The 20,406-nt window shown below is 45.5% G+C and overlaps 1 protein-coding gene across 5 annotated transcripts in view; it reads right to left on the reverse strand.

The window, feature by feature from the left end:
* Window positions 1–18,061, reverse strand: part of LOC119168731 (sarcospan) — a 209,091-nt gene extending 191,030 nt beyond the window's left edge. Inside the window, exons 1-3 of one of the 5 annotated variants that reach the window (XM_075865815.1) lie at window positions 17,945–18,040; window positions 17,737–17,842; window positions 2,970–3,474 (exon numbers count right to left, since the gene is read on the reverse strand). In XM_075865815.1, the coding sequence (XP_075721930.1) occupies window positions 2,970–3,110 (141 nt within the window). In that variant the 5' untranslated portion in view covers window positions 3,111–3,474; window positions 17,737–17,842; window positions 17,945–18,040. Of the gene's footprint in view, window positions 1–2,969; window positions 3,475–17,736; window positions 17,893–17,944 lie in introns of all 5 variants that reach the window. The other 4 variants (XM_075865814.1, XM_075865813.1, XM_075865816.1 and 1 more) reach the window with 4 other exon arrangements.
* Between the last annotated feature and the right edge of the window lie 2,345 nt (window positions 18,062–20,406).

Consider the following 20,406-nt stretch of genomic DNA (forward strand, 5'->3'; position numbering starts at 1 on the left):
TTGTAGAACGTTTCGATGTCATTCCGTGCAGAAAGCGAACATCACAGATTGTTCTGGAACATAGGTGACCGCCAGCGATAACGCTCGACCATTCGGCGACACACGTATAAATGCCGACGTGCATCGCCGTTGGTCAGTTTATCGACGGCTGACGCTCAGTCCGTCGCTATCAGCGCCAGTGCCTTGCTTTTATCTGACTTCCCTTTTACGTCGCCAGAAGTTGGGCTCAAATAAACGGTTTTATCTTCGACCTACACTGTGCTTCCTTTGTTAACGTCACGACACCGTGACATTATAGTCTTCGGACAAGATTACGTGCACAACACAGACAACATAGTTTATTCAAAAGCTAATGCAATCGCAAGCGATAATACTTGAAGTTTCATAGGTTAAAGTGGCAAATCGAAGGGCTTGTTTTGTTTAGTCAGACACAGTAACAATCAGAACTGACAGACAATACTGCCAAGAAAAATATAAGGCATATTATGAGCAGTAGTTCTATTGTAAATGTGAAGAAAAAAAAGTAGACGAAAAGATAGCCTGTCGCAAGCAGGAACGTTGCTTGCGACCTTCAAACAACGCGTCCGATGTTCTGCCAACTGAGCTACCACAGCGGCCATCGACCTTGCACTTTATGCGGTATATATGTGCATTTAGACGCTGAAGCTCAAGTCAGCGCTGCCTTTTTTGGCGAGTGTGGAACGCTCTTTTTCAGTCTGCTCGCGTCACGTAGCACTCGTTTTCAAAGGCTTTCAAAGATTATATGCGAAGGTTTATTGGTGAACTGCCAGTTCGTAAATAAAATCACGCGTAACCTGACAGCATTGGGTAGAAAACCAGCGTTCCACACTCACCATCATGGCTAGTAGCGGCACTGAGGAACGCTCCCTTCTTTAAGGTTCTTTGATGAGGAAAGGGAAGAGAAAAGCGCGGAGCTGTTATTGTCTTTCAACACTCCCTTGTTTCAATGCCCATGCATACCCCATAATGTTGACCGCGGGGCGCCACCATGGTAGCTCAGGTCACCAGACGCGTTATTTGAAGACCGTACCCACAAAAAGCCATCTTTTCGTCCAATTTTCTTCCTTCAATACCATTGCAACTAATGATACCCCTTTACTGTTTTCGGCGACATTGTTTGTTGTCTATAAAAAACGAGCTTTTATAATTCAAGTTCATGTTTTTATTTTTTGAAATACATTTGAATTTATGGCTAAATGCTGTGCTTTGCTGCTTCACAAAGGCCAGAAAACCAGAATCACAAGGCAGGGCTAAACTCAAGGCACACGTCTCGCCTAACCTTGATATACATGCCTGATATATAGAAACATATCAGATGAAAGATGCCAGTAGTAACAGTTCATCCGAATAGATATGCAATGTATGTATACACTCAATAAAGAATATAGTAATTAAACATAGTGACAAAATGTATCTTATTCATACAAAGAAAAACACATTAACGAGAGAAAAACAAAAGCAGGCTACACCTATTTGATAAACGCGAATGCACAAACGTGTGTACATGCACATCGATATAAATATAGCTAAATATGTGCAATGCACAAAGAAAAATAGTAATCAACTGCATGAAACAATAAAATACCAAACATAAATGAATACTGAGCGAATTCGCTACAAAATTTATTGAAAAAGATGTATAGACGTTTCGTTAGAAATTGCTTTTGCCTATCGCGTAATGAAGTACTCATACTGAGGATCGAATAAATATTTGACGTACCGATGTAAATGAAAGGGCTTCCTGATACTTTTATTTCGATTTAGAATCCATTGAACGTTGTCTGTCAAGGACTGCAGTTCATAAAAAGTACGGAAACATGGTATTAGCCATAGGCCAGTGGATCGTGGTCGTGGATTATTATAATGCTGAAGTGATGCAATTGAGGTGATGCAATGCTTGACAGTGAGCGACGACACATAAAATAAACGCATAAGACGGAATGTGTACAGGTGATGTATCTTCGTAATGTTGTACGACTCGAAATATTATGCTCTGAAAGACTTATTGGCATTATTGCGCGTGGCTTTCTTTTGTAATAAGCGAATTCTCGTGATGTTGGGTTGTGTAGTGGTAAACCATACCAGAATACAATAATTAAGGTGTGATGCGAAGACTGCGTAATAAACTTGCATTCTCAGTTGCAGTGGTGGAACAGTACGGCAACACGACAAAGCTCCTGTGCTCATGGAGAGCTTTTTGCACAAATTGTCGATCTGAGTGGTACATGATTGATTCGAGCGGAGTTTAACACCAAGAATTTTACATTTATTATTAATTTCAAAATTGTGTCTGTCACAGGAAAAGTCTTGCTCTAAACCATACTGATTTATTTTTGGCGTGAAAAAAAAATACCTTAGTTTTCGTTGAATTATTTTCGAGGCACGTATATTGAGAAGCAGAATTCTAGTTTTTGAAGGATGTGTATACATTTTGACGCTGAAACTTTTTCGTCGGGTCTGGAGCGCAGGATAGTGCTGTTGACCACATTAATAAGTTTCGAGCTTGCATGAATATTAGCTACGCCGCGGTGGTCTAGTGGCTAAGGTACTCGGCTGCTGATCTACAGGTCGCGGGATCGAATCCCGGCTGCGGCGGCTGCACTTCCGATGGAGCCGGAAATGTTGTAGGCCCGTGGGCTCAGATTTGGGTGCACGTTAACGAACCCCAGGTGGTTGAAATCTCCGAAGCCCTCCACTACGGCGTCTTTCATAATCATATAGTGGTTTTGTAACGTTAAACCCCACATATCAATCAATCCAAGTGGTATCTCTGAGCCTTGGTTGGACTCCTTTGGTATGTATATTGATAGCCAGTAGAAGTCTCCCACATTTTTTTCTTTCACATAATTTTAAGCAATTAGGTTTCTTAAGCTCGCTCTTTTTACTTAAAATATTAGACTGCAGCAGAGCTCAGCAGTGAGGCACTGAGTGGCTAGAAATTGGCTTACCGGTCCAGCGGCCCATAGTGGACAGTCCCTAGTGGCTAGCGACGGCAACTTGAGCATGGTGTGGATGGGAAGCACGGTCAGGCCCAGACCCGCAACAAGCTGAGCGGTGGCGAGGCCCAAGGCTACACTGGAACATTTCATTGGGATCTCCTGCCGCTGGGGAGACAGACCCGAGTGATCACATCGACGCGTTCCACACGTGGTAGTCGTCGTCTGTACGCAGGGGGCCTCACGTCGTATACTTGCGCTTCACTGGTGCTCAATGTCCACGATTACTCTAAAATCGGCAGAGGTAGTTCCCTAGCCAGCTCCGGAACAATGGGTGTCTCCGGATCACCTTACAATGAAGTGTCAGTCTCATGCAATGGACGATTCTTTCTTGATCATTTGTCGGCCGCGAGTGATCCTGTGACGTCACCTCGCAGTAGGTGGAGCCATTTCCTGAGACGAACGTCTGCTGCAACTTTACACAGCTGGAGCGGCAGTCACTTAGCTACCTGCGAAGCTTTATGAAAAAAAGAAGGTTTTGAACACACATGAGCAGTTTTAATATCATGTCATTCTCATAGCCCACCTAAATGCACTCAACAGCATGTACGTATAGAAATGTTTGCTCAGTGCTTGTACGAGAAAGCGGAAACAGAGGTCAGGCAATCCACACGCTTTACGTTTGATCACGTTTCACAAATATTTTTGCAGTCATTATGGTTCCTGATTAACGTTGGTAATGAACCACGATTGTACGGTAGAGTTGTTTTAGGCTTCCTATAGCAAATATAATTATCGTGAGGAAGAAGATGCATCGTTGGCAAGCAGCATCGCCAACGCTTGAGTACAGGCTTCTTGGCTCGTCTCGCTCGTCTCGCGCTTATCGGCGCCAGTATCTGCCTGAACGCTGCCGTGTTCCAGTTGCGTTTCGTTCATGGAGCTGCTTTCGCAGAACACTGTCAATAAACCCCTTTTCAATTGGTGGAGGGTGCTGCCATTCCCCGTCACCTAAACGTGCAGCTGCCATTTTCCATTACCTGAACATGGGGCTGCGCAACCAAACGCTTCTTCCAATCATGACCACCAACAATGCGCAACCTGACCCTTCTCCTTTGTCCTACAGCAACTCCCTGTGCTCCTCGTCTGCGAGAGCGTAAGGTCCTCGACGGTTCTGATGAGACCAACATCGAAGACTGATTCACCCACTACGAACTGGTGAGCGCTAACAAGTGGGATGACATGGACAAGTTGACTCAAATCATCTTTTACTTTACTGATAATGCCCAAATGTAGTATAACAACAGCAAAAACGAAATTTCGACATGATCCATCTTCAAGATGTCGTTCGCTGACGTTTTTGGCGACCGGTTCTCCACAACTCATTCCGAACAACGCTTGCGCACTCGCACAAAGAAGCCATCCGAGTCATTCACTAATTACATCGGAGACATCATGGGTCTTTGTAACCATGTCAACCGCCATGCCTGAGCCTGACAAGATTCAGCACATCCTCAAAGGCATTATTGACTACGCAGTTCAGGTGCTCCTGGCCCGTAATCCTTCCATCATTCCAGAACTCGTTACCTTGTGTCAATGTTTTGACGAGTTAAAGAAGCAGCACGCCCTGACTCGGCCTTTTTCCACGCATGCCAACTCGTTCTCTAGTCTTAATTTCGTTCCCGAGCACGAACCGTCTCTGCAAAAGATTAAGGATATTGTACGCAAAAGCGTTGCTCGGCAACTGTCCTTGATTCCCTTCACGCAGCAGCTGCCGTCTTCTCGTCGGCCCCCACCGATCCACCATGTTGTTGCTGAAGAGCTCACTCAGGCCGTTCTCGTGGCTCCACACAGGCAGCCCGTGGCTCTGCTTGTTCCTTATGCATCTCTTACATATGCCCAGGCAGTATGCAAAGCCCCGCCAGCAGAATTTGTCAGCCATGCATTCACCTGCTCCCCACTCCGCCCCTCCTTCGACACGATGGGCCGCGCCACGAGTCAGCGATTCCTGGCTCACTCCTTACAATCGCACAACTTTTTACACGTGCAGTACTCCAGGACACGTTGCCCAACATTGGCACTGTCGCTTCCAGCCATTCCACGATGCTACTCGGCCGTTCCCATACGATCAACAGCCCATGCTACCACGTGCTCCCTATCCCTCACCGCACTTTGGCTACATCGACCTTCTCCAGTCTCAGTCGCCCCGCTCCTCATCTCAGTATCACTATCCCCGCTCCCCATCACCTCCAGGGTGATCACCTTCCCCGATGCGTCACTGACCCGAACCCTTCAACAGGGAAAACCAAAGACCACAGTTCCACTGGCAAGAACTGCCCCGTTATCTAAATGCCAAATTCCTCGCTCCTCACCTGCTTACGTCGTCGCCATACCTGTCGATGGTGTTTCTACATCTTCCCTCATCGACACCAGTGCTGCTCTGCTGCTCCCTGCGCAAAGTGGCTACGCCACTCTCTGGAGTATCGCTTCAGATGGCTAGTTCTCTGCGAGTTAGTCCTCTCGGCACCTGTACTGTGATCCAACTAAGACGCTAAAGAGCGAAAAAGAAGCGGAATAAGAGTAAGTGCAGAATTTTGTCCCTGCAACCAACAGTGAGTTCGTGGAGGGAATAACTGCAAGACGGGAGTGACGTATGCAAACAGAAGGAGGAACTGTTAGACTATACAGAGCAACGTTTACTCCCGTGGAACTTGCCGGCGCAGTGGCGGCCTCGAAAAAATGGTCAGCTTGCGTGTGAGCAAATAGTTCCTTGAAAAAATGAGCTGTTAACCGTTGCTGTTAGCCTAAATGGTCGTGATAACTACGGTAACTACGTCAGGAGTAAAGTAATACACCTCATATAACGTTCATATAAGCAAACGTTTAAACACCCGTCCTAAAAAATGAGTGCTCACGTTCGAGTTGTATGAATGCGTAGCGTGGTGCTCTCCGCAAGCTAACCCTCGTTGGTGTAATGGTGTGTTGTGGATCTGTTGTGGTTATGTGGTTGTGGTTGTTGCTTCTGGTGGTGCACTGAATCATGTCTGTGCTGTAGGAAACATGATCTGCTAATGGAATGAAATGCTGCGCTATCGAAATGCTACGCGCCGACTGGGATATTGCCTCAGAGGTGAGTGTAGGCTGCCATCACTCCGCGAGGTTTGCCTCTGTGCTGTTAATATGTAACGAGCACCGTTTGTTTAACGCTCAAGTTCGTCCCGAACAAAATGCGCATGGTTAATGCGCTCGCGCTACACCGGGTTGCGAGTGCTGCCCCGTCAGCTAAAGAATACAAATGTGATGGCTGGGCCATCAAAACCTGGTAGCCATTAGCTGTAGCAAGAAGAGCTGTTCAAAAAATCGTTTTGCTTTCAGGGCAGCACAAATAAGGATTGTTCATCAGAGATTTCCGCAGATTTTAAAAAGAAAATTCACTTGAACTCTGCATTGTAATGTCATCTTTTACAAGGTAAACAACTAGCTTTGAAAAGTCAGCTGTTAAAATTGCATGTCTAGCTTGGCTTGGCACCCTTCACAGTGGCACGGTGACCACATCGGTGATTTCGATTGTTTGTAGCAATGCAAAGCATGTTTTACTTTTATACCTTTAAAACGAAGCGCAAGTCTCGTTGATAAATAAGTGGGCCCACAAGCGTATCGCAGTGAAAGCTTGAAGCCTTAAACTTGAGAACATGTTTCTTGAACTTCATAGCATCTTTTGAACTGTTCCATTGCATTATGACGGGTTTGTAAAAGAAGCAGTTTTCCTCTACTTTTTACACGATTGAAGGTAAGATCAGCAGTCGCGTACGCTAACCACTCTACCACACCCCAAGACACAGCAGAAAAAATTAGCGTGCTATATATGTAGGCACTGTCAGGACGCTGTGCGTTCTCCCATGTTGCTCAAATTAGGAAGGTTCCGCATATTGGACTTAAGCCTTCAGTGTTTGGCAAGTCTGTAAAGACAGATTGAAGACAAGTCCATGAACTGTTCTGCCTAAAATAATGACTGCTTCTGCAATTACTTTTTCAGGAAATAGACGACTGAAAGCGTTGCACCTTCCGAGGAAAGTCAATATCTTGCAGCTACGAACACGCTCTCAGCATCTGTCAATGGTGTGGGTGCACTTCCTGAAGTCGGCTTGGCAGCATCCATTCCAATGAAGCATTGTTTCTTTTATTGTCTCTTCTAGAGTACAGGGAAGCTGTCATATACTTTGTGTTCATAAATGTTGCGGAATTGAATTATGCGCACTATGGTGCAGAATCGAGACGAGTGGCTGAATAAACGTGGCTGTTTCTTTAAATGATTTTGTTTTTTCGTTTGTCATGAAACAGATATTTTCGCTGAACAACATTGCCAACGCGCTCTGTACTTTGAGAAGTGAGAAGGCTTGACAGAGCGACGGCAAAATACACAAGAACATTTACATACTATACGTATGCTCATCAAGCACACAAATTCGCTAGAACCACGCATGCAGAGATAACCTATTCAACGCATTTTACACCTTCATGAGTGTGATCACCAAAGGGTTGCTTGCCAAACACTGAAGGCTTAAGTCCAATATGCGGAACCTTCCTAATTTGAGCAACATGGGTGAACGCGCAGCGTCCAGACAGTGCCTACATATATAGCACGCTAATTTTTTCTGCTGTGTCTTGGGGTGTGGTAGAGTGGTTAGCGTACGCGACTGCTGATCCAACGGTCACGAGCTTGAATGCTGTGTATTTGTCGTGAGTTTTCTGTAGTTTACTTCTAAACTTACTTCTGTGTGTCGATTGTATATGTCTTCAAATGCATTCATTCACCACTAAGTTCTCGCGAATTCGACCTGAATTTGTAATAAATAATTTTTCTTTTCGAGAAAGAGCAACTGATGGAACAGACAATTCGTCCCTACGCTGTCACTTCCTCTCATAAATGGGCAATTTTACTCCTTGACCTTTCATCCCTCAAGACTATTGAGGACTAAACATTTCGTAGCCTGACAGTCACTCCCGAAAAGACGAATCTTTCATCCTTTGACTAGTAATGGCTGTGGCAATGCAATTCCCCTCAAAAGTTCGGATTACAGGCCTATTTTCGTCGTTAGTGGTTTAGCATGAAGGCTTTATGTACGTCGCACAGCTTATCGTCCTTTCAGTGTGCTGGCATGATATCCTTGGGTGTGACTTCCTGTCGCATCATATTGCCGTCATCGACTGCGCACACGCTCAAGTTCAATTCTCGGCGCTGTCTGACAAACCACTGCACGAAGCTCTTGATCAGCCACCTAAAATCGTCGTGCGTGAAGACACCGACATTCAGTCAGCCTCTCTTGCCATCGTCCGTGTTTGCTGCGATGACCTTAACGATGCTGCGGTGTTGTCTACACCTTCCAACATTCTCATGAGCCACAGAGCTGTTTCCCTGTCTTTCGCTACACTTGACGTCACAGCTGGCCAAAGCAATATTTTCGTCCATAAACGCCTTTCCGCACCGCTTACACTACTTGTCGGCGAATGTCTCGGTCGTGTAGATCACCTTGAATCTTCTTTCTTCCTTAACTTGCCAGACGAATCGTGCCGTAGTGACAAGACCGAACTTCATGCCCTTCCCCCGCTGGAATGCTCGTCGAGTGACATTTTCTTGAGTTCCATCGACGATACCCCCGCTGCTACAGAACGCACGAAGCTTCTCAGCTTCCCCCAGCACTTCGCGCATTCATTCAACGTTTCGCAGCCGCAATTGGGTCACACTTCAGAAGTGCTCCACTACATTGAGACCGGTCAAAGACCATACCGCATTTCTGCTACAGACCCTCATGTCACCAATGACCAGGTCGAAGAGACGCTACGCCATGGCTATATTCAACCATAACGCAGTCCTTGGGCATCTCCTGTCGTTCTAGTTTGAAATAAGGACGGATTCATTCGCTTTTGCGTCGATTACTGTCTAGTAAATTACCTATTAGGGAAAGATGTCTATCCATACCGTGCATTAACGATGCCCTTGACAGCCTCCTACTAGCCGAATTCTTTTCCTCCTTAGAGTTACGTTCTGGCTGCTGGAAGGTTCCCATGGAGGAAGCTGATCGCCACAAAAGTGCGTTGATTACACCAGATGGTCTGTAAGAATTTAACGTAATATTTTTTTTTGGGGGGGGGGGGGTTCGTTATGCTCTTGCCATGTTTCTACGACTCATGCACAACACACTGTGTGAACTCAAGTAGTCCGTGTGTCTATGCTACCTCGATGACATTGCCATCTTCTCTCCCTATTTTCTACCCATCTGCATTGACTGCGCCGGTTTTTGACATGTCTAACCAACGCTGGTCTCCAACTTAACCTCAAAAAGTGCTGCTTCGCCGCGTGGGAGCTGTCCATCTTAGGGCACATCGCGTCGAAGCATGGTGTTCTACCGACCGTGCAAAACTTCGTGCAGTCGCCGAATTCCCGAAACCTGCATGGTACGTTCAGAAACTGCGCAGTTTTATAGGACTATGCTCATACTTCTGGCTTTTCGTTCGAAATATTGCGTCGATCATGTCACCACTGGCTGATCTCCTACGCAGTGACGCAGACCATTAATCTTGGGCTCTTGACCAACATGTGGCGTTTGCTACTCTCCGTCGTCAACTCACCTCTCCTCCCATTATTCGGCATTTCGACCTAACAGCTGCAACAGAAGTTTAGGCAGACGCTAGTGCGGTTTGTCTTGGCGCTGTCCTCAACACAACGTAAGCCGGGCTACTCCGAATACGTCATCGCTTACGCGAGTCCCACACTCAATAAACCCTAAGCCAATTACAGCGTCACTGAAAAGGATTGCTTAATTAGCTCTATAGTGTGGGCGCTTCACAATTTCCGCCCTTATTTGTACGGTCATCCATTCGACCTGGTAACGAATCACCATGCACTCTGTTGGCTCGCCACATTGAAATACCATTCTGGCCGCCGAGCTCGCTTGGCACTGCGAATGTAGGAGTATGACATTCACGTCATCTATCACAGTGGACGCAAGCACTCAAACGCAGACGCCTTGTCCCGTTAACATTTATCTCCCAACTCAGCCGGTGGAACCGATGGCCGAGTCATCTCTCGACTTTGACTTCTTTCCCAGCGAACAACACTAAAACCTATGAATTGCTTCCCTTTTAGGGGCGAAACTCCTTATGGCGTGGCTTGTGCGCCCCTCGTAGGATGTAACCACTAGTGGCACATACCCGAAATAGGTATAACATTTGACCTCCAAGGTGGGGCCGGTGAGAGGTTTCCTCTGTGCGTGGTTTAACAATAAAACATAGTGCTCAATGTACATAATGGCTGCTAATGGGGAATGAGAGACAGGAGCATTCGGCTTTTAGTCAACGCGCACGCTGCGATCCCCATTAGCAGCCATTGGCATGTACATTGAGCACTATCGGACAAGAAAGGGTTGCTACATTGTACTCGCTGGGTGTAACCTCCTTAGTTTTAGAAAAGTTTAGCGAGGGTTGAGCCGCAGGGCCATGAATACCATGAACTAGTATATACCATGAATGAATTTGAGGTGGTTAAAGGGGGGAAGCAGATACGAAGCGCAAGCCGTAAGAAATTAAAAGCTGCATCCTCCTGCTTCTCATTTCACATTAGCAGCCACTGGCATGTACCTTGAGCACTATCTGACAGGAAAAGGTTGCTATGTTATACTCGCTGGGCGTGACCTCCTTGGTTTTTTTGAAAGGTTTAGCGAGCACTGGGCCGTGTGCCATGAATGCAGTTAACTAGTATATACAATGAACTCAAGGCGGTTGAAGGTGGGAAGTAGACCCGAAGCGCAAGCCGTAAGAAAGTGTGCGTGTGCCACCTCTCGTTTAGTCTTTGGAATGTCCACTGAATGGCGGTGCTTCTATATGGGGAATATGTGATAAAAAGATGCGAGATGGTGGGACTTGGAGTGTTGAATAGATGGACGAACGGACACACAGGCAGATGCATGGATGGACGCATGAAAGGACGCAGGGGCGGATGCATGAACGAACGCAGGGACGGGCGCATGAACAGACGCATGGACGGTCACACAGATGGACGCATGGACGGACGAATGCTTCGCCCCACTCTCCATCATTCACTCCGTGGATATGCTGCAATTTTTTTTACTGTTTTTCTAGATTAATTCAGGCACAAAGACTGCGAGCAAACAGCAGACACCCAGAGAGCGGATGGAGGAAAAGGCTGTGCAGGAGGTGCGGCGGAGCAAGAGCCATGAGAGCAGAACACTGGCATCAAAATTGTGAAGCAAGAAAGTAAAGTAATTTGTATCGAGATTGTACCAAGCTTACAAATAAAAACTCGCTGTCAGGGTCCGCTTCCGTGGCTGGGGTGACTATAGATGGTAGATTTACTATTTGTTATCTTTTTTTTTCTTTAAAAAATATTTTTTGACGGAAGCTCTATTCATTTATTTTTAATTGATTCAAGCCTGTTATACCACGGTGGCATGAGCAGAGGCACTTTATTTTATGTTCTTTTATCAGTGCCCCACCATAATTTTTTTGTCTCTCTAGATTAAGCCTGTTATACCACGGTGGCACGGACAGAGGCACTTTATTTTATGTTCTTTTATCACTGCCTCACCATATTTTTTTGTCTCTCTAGATTGTCGACCACTGCAGTGTCGCAATCTCTTTGACGTCAAGCTGCTCATTTCGCCATCCTTGATCGGCTGCCACACTGACGCAACCACGCCCCTGAAGGTCGTAAGTGGCTTTTGGTTGTCCCCCGCAGCTTGCAATCACAAATATGCGCCTCCTTTCACGACGATCCTCAATGTGGCCATGCCAGAGTTTTAAAAAACTTATGAACATATTCACCACTGCTTCTACTGGCGCGGAATGTATTAGTTCGTAGACAAATTTGCTATGTGCTGCCCTGACCGTCAGCGTCGTAAATCGCCGCATTTTCACGCACCCGGTGCACTTCAGCCGCTTCTGTGCCCTGTAAAAACTTTTTGATCGGATCGGAATTCATCTCTACAGCCCACTGCCAACATCAGATGAAAATCAGTAGATCATAGTTGCAGCGGACCATTTAGCTGAAATCACCGCCCTTCCAAGTGCCACTACGCGGGACGTAGTGTCTTTCGTCCTCCGTCGCTTCATACTTCGACATGGGGCACCTAAAAAAACTACTTGGTGACCGAGGTCGAGCCTTTCTATAACGTGTTGTTGCAGCTCTACTTTTCGAATGCCACGTTCATCGCAAGACCAAGGCATACCACCCACAGACTAACGGGCACAGAGAGATTCAATCACACTCTCAGTGATATTCTCACGATGTGTGTGGCATCAGATCATGCTACTTAGGATTGCATTATTCCATTCATCACGTTCGCATACAACACCGCGGCACAGTCTACCATTAGATTTCCACCTTTCCTCCTCTTCTACGGACGTGAACCTTTTCACACCATTAACACTCTCCTTCCATACAATCCTGATGCATCCGAATGCACACCTGCGTTCGAAGCTGCCCGACAAGCGGAAGAGTGCCGCGAACATGCACGAAACTCCACGTCAGAAGAACAACAGCTCCAGAAGGAAAACGATGCTGACTCTCCATGAAGCCACAGGTATTCCCTGGGATTTTTCGTATGGCTGGATGTTCCTAAGTGAACACCTGGCCTTTACTCAAAACTCGTCCCTAAGTACGAGGACCCTTATCGCGTTTTGGAGCGAATCTCCACGATAAATTTTGGAATTGAGCCAGTTTGTTAATCTGATGACATGCACTGGCATGAACGTGACATCGTACAGGTAGCCCGCCTCCAGGTATACCATAGTTATCTGCCCCCAGACTCTTAGATCGCCAGGATGATGTTTTTTCGGCGGGTACAAATTGTGATAGAGATGCATCGTTGGTTGCTTAAGCAGCATAGCCAAGGCTTGAGTACGCAGTTCTTGGCTCGTATCACTCGCCTCGCGTTAATCGTCGGCGGCATCTGCCTGGACCTGAACGCTGCTCTGTTCCGATTGCGTCTTGTTCGTGGAGCCACCGTTGGAGCACACCTCAATAAATTCTTTTTCACTGTCACTAAGTTTATGCCCTGCTTTTAACTATAAGGCAATGTAAATACCTACTATACTATGACCGGTAGTGGTCATGAATCGCCCCGAATAGAACAACACAGGTTAGAAAACAGAATAGAACAAACATGAAAATTATATACAGAGAAAAAGAACACGCACAGAATGTTTTAATACAGAACAACATATTAGCACTCTAGCTTGTCCATAAAATGAACACATTGAAGTAGACTTCTGTGTAATATTGCCACACATGCCCCTTTTTATATTGTCGCAGTGCAACGCGAACAAAAGATGACAGCAGCTTACGGCAGCGAAAAGAGCATATTCAGGATCAGCTGTACAGCAAGATGCCTGCTTCGTTGTCGTCCCGAAAAACCACCTGACCCACTAGCTGGAATCTACAAAACATTCCTATCATCGTTGTTTTTCATATTAACTTGTGTCACTTGCCCCTCCTTATAAGAGCATCGCCCCGATGCTAATGCAGACGCACAGTATTTTTTTTAATGTGCAGTCAGTCACTCACGTACGGCTTCATACGCACTACATGAACAAGTTCAGGCTGGTGCTGGCGACGCCTCGGGCATTGGGGACTGTTGGAGACAACCTCGTAGGTGACGTCACTTAGCTGGCGCGATACTCGGTATGGCCCGAAATATCGCCTTAACAGCTTCTCAGACAGTCCACGTTTTCGTACGGGTGTCCAAACCCACACTCTGTCACCGATTTTGTACGCTGCAGTTCTATGGCGAGCATTGTAGCGGCCTGCATCGTAGTCTTGTCGCTGGTGGATCCGTAAGCGGGCGAGCTGTCTAGCTTCTTCCGCGCGTTCAGTGAACACGTCAGCGCCTGTGTCGGTAGCGTCCCATTCATGTGGCAACATCGCATTCAGCATAGTCCGTACCTCCCGTCCGTGAACCAAGCTGAATGGAGTCATGCGAGTCGTCTCTTGTTTAGCCGTATTGTATGCGAACGTGATATAGGGTAAAATCTCGTCCCAATTCTTATGTTGGACGTCCACGTACATCGACAGCATGTCTTCAATCGTCTTGTTGAGGCGCTCCGTTAGTCCATTTGTTTGCGGGTGGTACGCAGTGGTCTTACGGTGAGTCGTTCCACTAAGCATCAGGACGTGGTCTAAAATAGCTGCCGTAAATGCTGTTCCGCGGTCCGTGATCACGACAGTCGGAGCACCATGGCGTAGCACAATATTTTCTATGAAAAATCTTGCCACTTCCACTGCGGTGCTCTTTTGAATAGCTTTTGTTTCGGCATACCTGGTTAGGTAGTCTGTTGCGACTATAACCCAGCGATTCCCTGCAGTAGAAGTAGGAAGGGGTCCCAAAATATCCATTCCTATCTGTTGAAACGGTGTACGTGGAACCTGTACTGGTTGCAGCTGACCGGCGGGTCTCTTTGGAGGTGACTTGCGGCGCTGGCAATCGATGCAAGTGTGAACGTGGTGCTTGACGGCTGTTGTGAGTCGTGGCCAGTAATATCCCTGCTGTACTCTTGCCAATGTGCGAGTGTAGCCAAAATGGCCAGACGTCGGCTCATTGTCACATGCTTGGAGCACTTCAGTTCGAAGAGGTGCAGGAATAACGAGCAAATAGGGAGCTCCGATAGACGAAAAGTTTCTCTTGTAGAGGACGCCATTGCGTAAGCAAAACGACGATAATGTCCTTGCAAAGACTCTAGGTGCCCTCGAAGAACGTCCGTCCACGTAATTAATCAAATCAAGCAATTCAGGGTCACTTCGTTGTTGTTGGGCAATCGCGGACGCGTCGAGAACACCAAGGAAGGCCATATCGTCGTCGTCAGAAAGAGAAGCTGACTGTACTGGTGATCGAGACAGTCAGTCGGCGTCCGTATGGCGCTTCCCAGACTTGTGTATGACCGTCACATCAAACTCTTGTAACTTCACACTCCAGCGTGCTAATCGGCCGATTGGATCTTTTAAATTAGTCAACCAACAGAGGGAATGATGGTCACTTATAACTTTGAAAGGGCGGCCATACAAGTACGGGCGAAATTTCATAACTGCCCAGACCACCGCGAGGCATTCTTTCTCAGTTGTTGAATAATTGACCTCAGCGCGTGTTAGGGTCCTGCTTGCGTAGGCGATCACTCGTTCCGTGTCTTCATGCCACTGCACAAGCACAGCTCCGAGGCCTACATTGCTTGCATCAGTGTGAAGCATTGTTGGCGCTTGTTCGTCGAAGTGAGCAAGCACTGGGGGTGTTTGAAGACGTTGGCGGAGGTCATTAAACGCTGCTTGCTGTTCTTGATTCCACTCAAAGGTGGCGTCGTCTCTAGTGAGGCGAGTTAACGGCGACGCAATCCGTGCAAAGTCGGCGATGAACCGGCGATAGTAGGCGCATAGGCCCAGAAAGCGCCTGACAGCTTTCTTATCGGATGGTACTGGGAGCTGTGCCACAGCCGCAAGTTTTTTGGGATCAGGCCGAACGCCGGTACAGCTGACGACATGACCAAGAAACAGCAGTTCTTCAAAACAAAAGTGGCATTTCTCTGGTTTTAATGTGAGGCCTGCGGAGCGTATGGCTCGTAAAACAACTTCTAGCCTCTTGAGATGCTCTTCAAAAGTTGGGGAAAACACTATGACGTCGTCTAGATAAACTAAACAGGTCTTCCATTTTAACCCTGAAAGTACAGTGTCCATGAGCCTTTGAAAAGTAGCGGGCGCTGAGCACAGACCGAAGGGTAGAACTTTAAATTCATATAAACCATCCGGCGTCACAAAAGCGGTTTTTTCCCGATCTCTTGGGTCTACCTCGATCTGCCAATATCCACTTCTGAGGTCCATTGAAGAAAAGTAGCGAGCGTTCCGAAGCCTATCGAGGGAGTCATCAATACGTGGAAGCGCATACACATCTTTTTTAGTCACTTGATTCAGCTTCCTGTAATCCACGCAAAAACGCAGGGTACCGTCCTTTTTCTTAACTAATACTACAGGCGATGCCCACGGGCTCTGTGATGGCTGAATCACATCATCTTCAAGCATTTTAGCGACTTGTTGCTGTATCACTTCCCGTTCCTTTGGAGCCACACGATAAGGATTGTAGTGCCCACCTGAGGAGGAACCCTGTACGACCGTCTTCTTTACAAGTAAGATGAATTAACATAAAAGTAGTGTCCCGTGGTCGTGTTGATTCTTGTGAAGAGCAGCTCTAATGGGGTAAATAATAAAGGCCAGGCGTTTTGAAAGCTGCCCTAGAATTTCAAGCAGAGTACTATATAAGCAACCAAGCATAGAAGAAGGTTATTTTGACCGTCTTTCGTCTCGAAATGCTGAAATATTTGATCCCACACACACTGAATAAATTCAATTTTTCATTGCAGCGATTGCGCCTTCTTTCGTGACAGGACATGTGCAGTCTATTTTTAGTTACATGATGCATGAAAAAAAGATTGTTTTTGTATTTTGGTTAGTCCTACTCTTGTATTTCTTTAAAGAATGCAATCTTGCATACATGTACTAAATATTTACTATTGTACCACTTTCAGGTATGTAATTGTGTCTTTACCCTTTTGGTTTACGTCATGAATGCTGTCATTTTTTCTGCATTGTTGTGTTGCGATGTGGAGCTAGTCGAGCTACGTTTGTATCGCAAAATTTTTCCCACATTCCATACCACAAGCTATATCTGTACAGAACTATGTTGTATACATAAGCTTCCTACTTCAAGCTTATTAACGCGATAGTGTTAAAGAGCTCGTTTCGCGAAAATTCCGGCATCGGCTTTGTTAGTTGTGAGCGATAAATCATCTTATGCATAACCGAAAAATAGAGAATGAGGCGAAATGTATAAAGAATTATTTTAAGAAAATCCTGGATCAGAGTGTGGACCGAGCCAGAGTCGTCTGAGTTGAACCTGGGTCATTTGCATGACAAGCGGTTGTTTTACCACACAGCCACAGCTCTGATTGTAAAAACAGTGAAAACAACTTCTTTTGCTTGGAAGTGCAGTGAAAGTAGCTTTCATGCTTCACAATGCAACATGAAATATTGCAGTAATAAAGGGTAGTACAAGCGTCTATTGCCAACGGACGTCAGTACATGTAATTATTATAATGACTCCGGAGTTGACAGCTGGTACACCACTACAAAAGGCGCACACTCTACTGTGCCTATTTCCTTGAAGCCACGTAGTAAGTGCATAGCAAATTCGAAAAGATTTTATACACTAAGTTTTTGAAGTACGCACGGCGAACAAAATGTCATTATCACGTTGGAATCCTCGAATTGAAAGGCGAAGTTTTTGGGTCCCCTAAAATTTTTGTTACTGTCTTGGTAAAGAGATGGTGGTCGTACTCTGTGCCATACCGCAAGCTGCAGAGGTAACTTAGGGAGCCACACGGATGGTTAGCAGGTCATGTGGTGCATGGGTCACCTGGTAAGTGCAATATCATATAAACGTTTCGTACACACTAATGTTAAGAAACTGCAAGTAATATTCTCTATGTTCTCGGCTTAACTGTCCTTCTATGTTATTAGTTTTGTAGAAGAGAGAAAAACAAGCCTCTCAAATATTTTGTCAACTTTCGTGCTTGTGCACGTGTGTGCCGCCAATGAAACGAAATTATGTTAGCGCCAGGGCTGCCATCGTCCTCGTTTATGGGTTTTTGCTTTTTGCTTTGTCCTGTACGCCGCAAAAGAAACGCCCTAAGTAGCCCAAGAAGTACGTGAAACAATTTCACTGCTCACCGAGTGAGAATATTCTTCTAGAGTGATACTCCTGGGTCCTTGCCACCTTGAAGAAGCCTCTGGTGGAAGCCGTTCTGATGTCAGGCAACGCTAACGATATACACGGCTGGAAACGCCAAATGATTGTCTCTTCAGCGAATTACCTGTTCGGTGAAACTGAATGAAAAAAGGTTTGGAAAAGGAGGGAAAACATGGAATAACAGCTTACTTGGCATGGCGAGCACCATCTTGCGGTTCTTTCGAGGAAGACGCTCCGAGGCAGGCGTCATTCTTGAGCTCCGGGGTGCGCGACGATGCCTGGGAGAAGCGGACAGGGAAGGCTACGAAAATAGCTCGGAGGAGGATGAAAAATAAACACATGCCACAGCAGTCAAGTGAAACGTGAGATACCGAGCAGCGAAGCTTCTTTTTTTTTCGCTCACGGGAATGCACCGTCCTAAGGCAACTTACTGGACGTGCCTGGAGTTGGTTAGTTAACCTTGGGAAAAATAATAACGTGGTGAAATAAGGGTACTCGGTATCAAAGAATGGAAGCATAAATGTTTATCCGACCCCATAGTTCCATAGTTTTTTTTATGTTGTGATATATATATATATATATATATATATTTATATATATATATATATAAATATATGTATATATATATATATATATATATATATATATATATATATATATATATATATATATATATATATATATATATATATATATATATATATATATATATATATATATATATATATATATATATATATATATATATATATATATATATACACGTGCTACGAAAAGTTTTTTACTCGGAAGAACTGAGCCAGCGGGAATGGATGAATGAATAATTTTATTATGGTCCTTCGGTGCGTACACAGTAGATCGCTAGCGCGAAGCGGGCGGGGAGACGCTCAGTAAACTTTTAAGATGGCTGACTCCCTAACAACAACTAGCCAGAGCACGCGCTGCCGCAGAACGCCTTCGTCCATTCTAGCGGGCGGCCATGGCCAGCGCTCGCCATACCTAGTGGGCAAGTGGCATTATTCCCCCTCTGAAAAAAAAAAAAGGTGGGAACTGCTCCGATGCTCTGGAAGTACAAAAGCAAAGTCGGGGCAAACTAGCAGACAATACATGCATACACAAAAACAAAGCAATAAGGTTCCTGCGCAGTCGCACTACCTCGTGAAATACGGCTTCAGTCGCACCACGTGCACAATCTACGAGGGGTGCCTTCGACGCCGTGGCGAGAAGGCCCCGTCAGGGACTATCTCGTAGTTCACATCGCTCTCGCGTCGCAACACTTTGTAGGTTGCAAAGTAGCGACTGAGCTGTTTTTCAGACAATCTCTGGCGTCGGACTGGAGTCCACACCCAAACTTGATCGCCAGGATGGTAGCCAACTGGTGAGGGTTTTAGAGGCATGCGTTTGTGCTCTGTTTGGTGTGTAATATGTAGGTGTGCTGACTGGCGCTCTTGTTCGGCGTTCTGGGTAAGCTGCAAAGCGTCAGGCGTGATCAAAGCGTCCCAGTTGTGTGGAAGCATCGCATCCAGCGTGGTCTGTACTACACGCCGATAGACCAGACGGAAAGGCGTGAATCGCGTAGTTTCCTGGAAGGCAATTTTGTAGGAGAATGCGACTTACGGTAGCACCTGGTCGCAGGGCTTATGCAGGACATCTACATACATGAATAACACGTCAGCGATGGTTTTGTTACGTCGCTCTGTAAAGCCGTTGGTCTGCAGATGATACGTTGGTGTTGCGATGGCTCGTGTAGGTGAGCTTGAATACGTTATGAATGAGCTGGGCCGTAAATGAATGAATGAATGATCTTTATTGCACTCATATCTTATACAAAATAAGCACAAACTGTATGGTCCCATAGCCAAAGGCTAGTGCGGGTCCCATTGAAAGTATACATAAGTGAAACTGTAATAGTTCTAATTAAAAATAAACAGAAATAAACAATTCAAATTTGGTATACAATAAGTAATGTTTACCTGCTAACAACAGTCACTTGAATTCGATTGAACATAGAAAAAAGGGAAAGTACATAACTTGTAGTAAACACAAATATTTGGTGATTAGTGGCGTCCAGAACTGAAGAATGACACTTGTAGTTGCAATATCAATAGTAGTTCTCTTATATGGCTTAATATACATAACAAGGGTATTGAAACATCTTTCAAAGAAAACACTAAACACTTAAAGGGCAATATATATACATAATTAAAAATTACAACCTAAAGTATCAGTCAACTCAAGCACAGAAAATTATTTCAAGGTAGTATTTTTTCAATGATCTGGAAAAGTTCTGGGTATTGTTTATTCATTCATTTCATTCATTTCATTCATTTTTATTATACTGTCAGCTTCATTAGGGCTATAACAGGGGTGGAAAGAAAACCAATATACATACAAAAAGTAGGTACTCCCTATACAACTTCTAATATACATAACAATGAATGACAAGAAATTGCCAAAGCACTCTGCTCTTGAGGACACAGAACAAGTAAAATATAACTATACATCTTTATACACGACATGTTTTAGGCCCTTCAAGAAAGAAGGTACACATTCCGATAAGACAGTGGAATTCGGCAGCCTGTTCCACTCACTGATCGCCCGCGGAAAGAAAATGAACTTAAAACAATCGTTGTGTGATCTGGGAGGGGGGA

This window comes from Rhipicephalus microplus, chromosome 6 (genome assembly GCF_043290135.1).
Source record: "Rhipicephalus microplus isolate Deutch F79 chromosome 6, USDA_Rmic, whole genome shotgun sequence".
In the NCBI taxonomy this organism is placed as follows: Eukaryota; Metazoa; Arthropoda; class Arachnida; order Ixodida; family Ixodidae; genus Rhipicephalus; species Rhipicephalus microplus.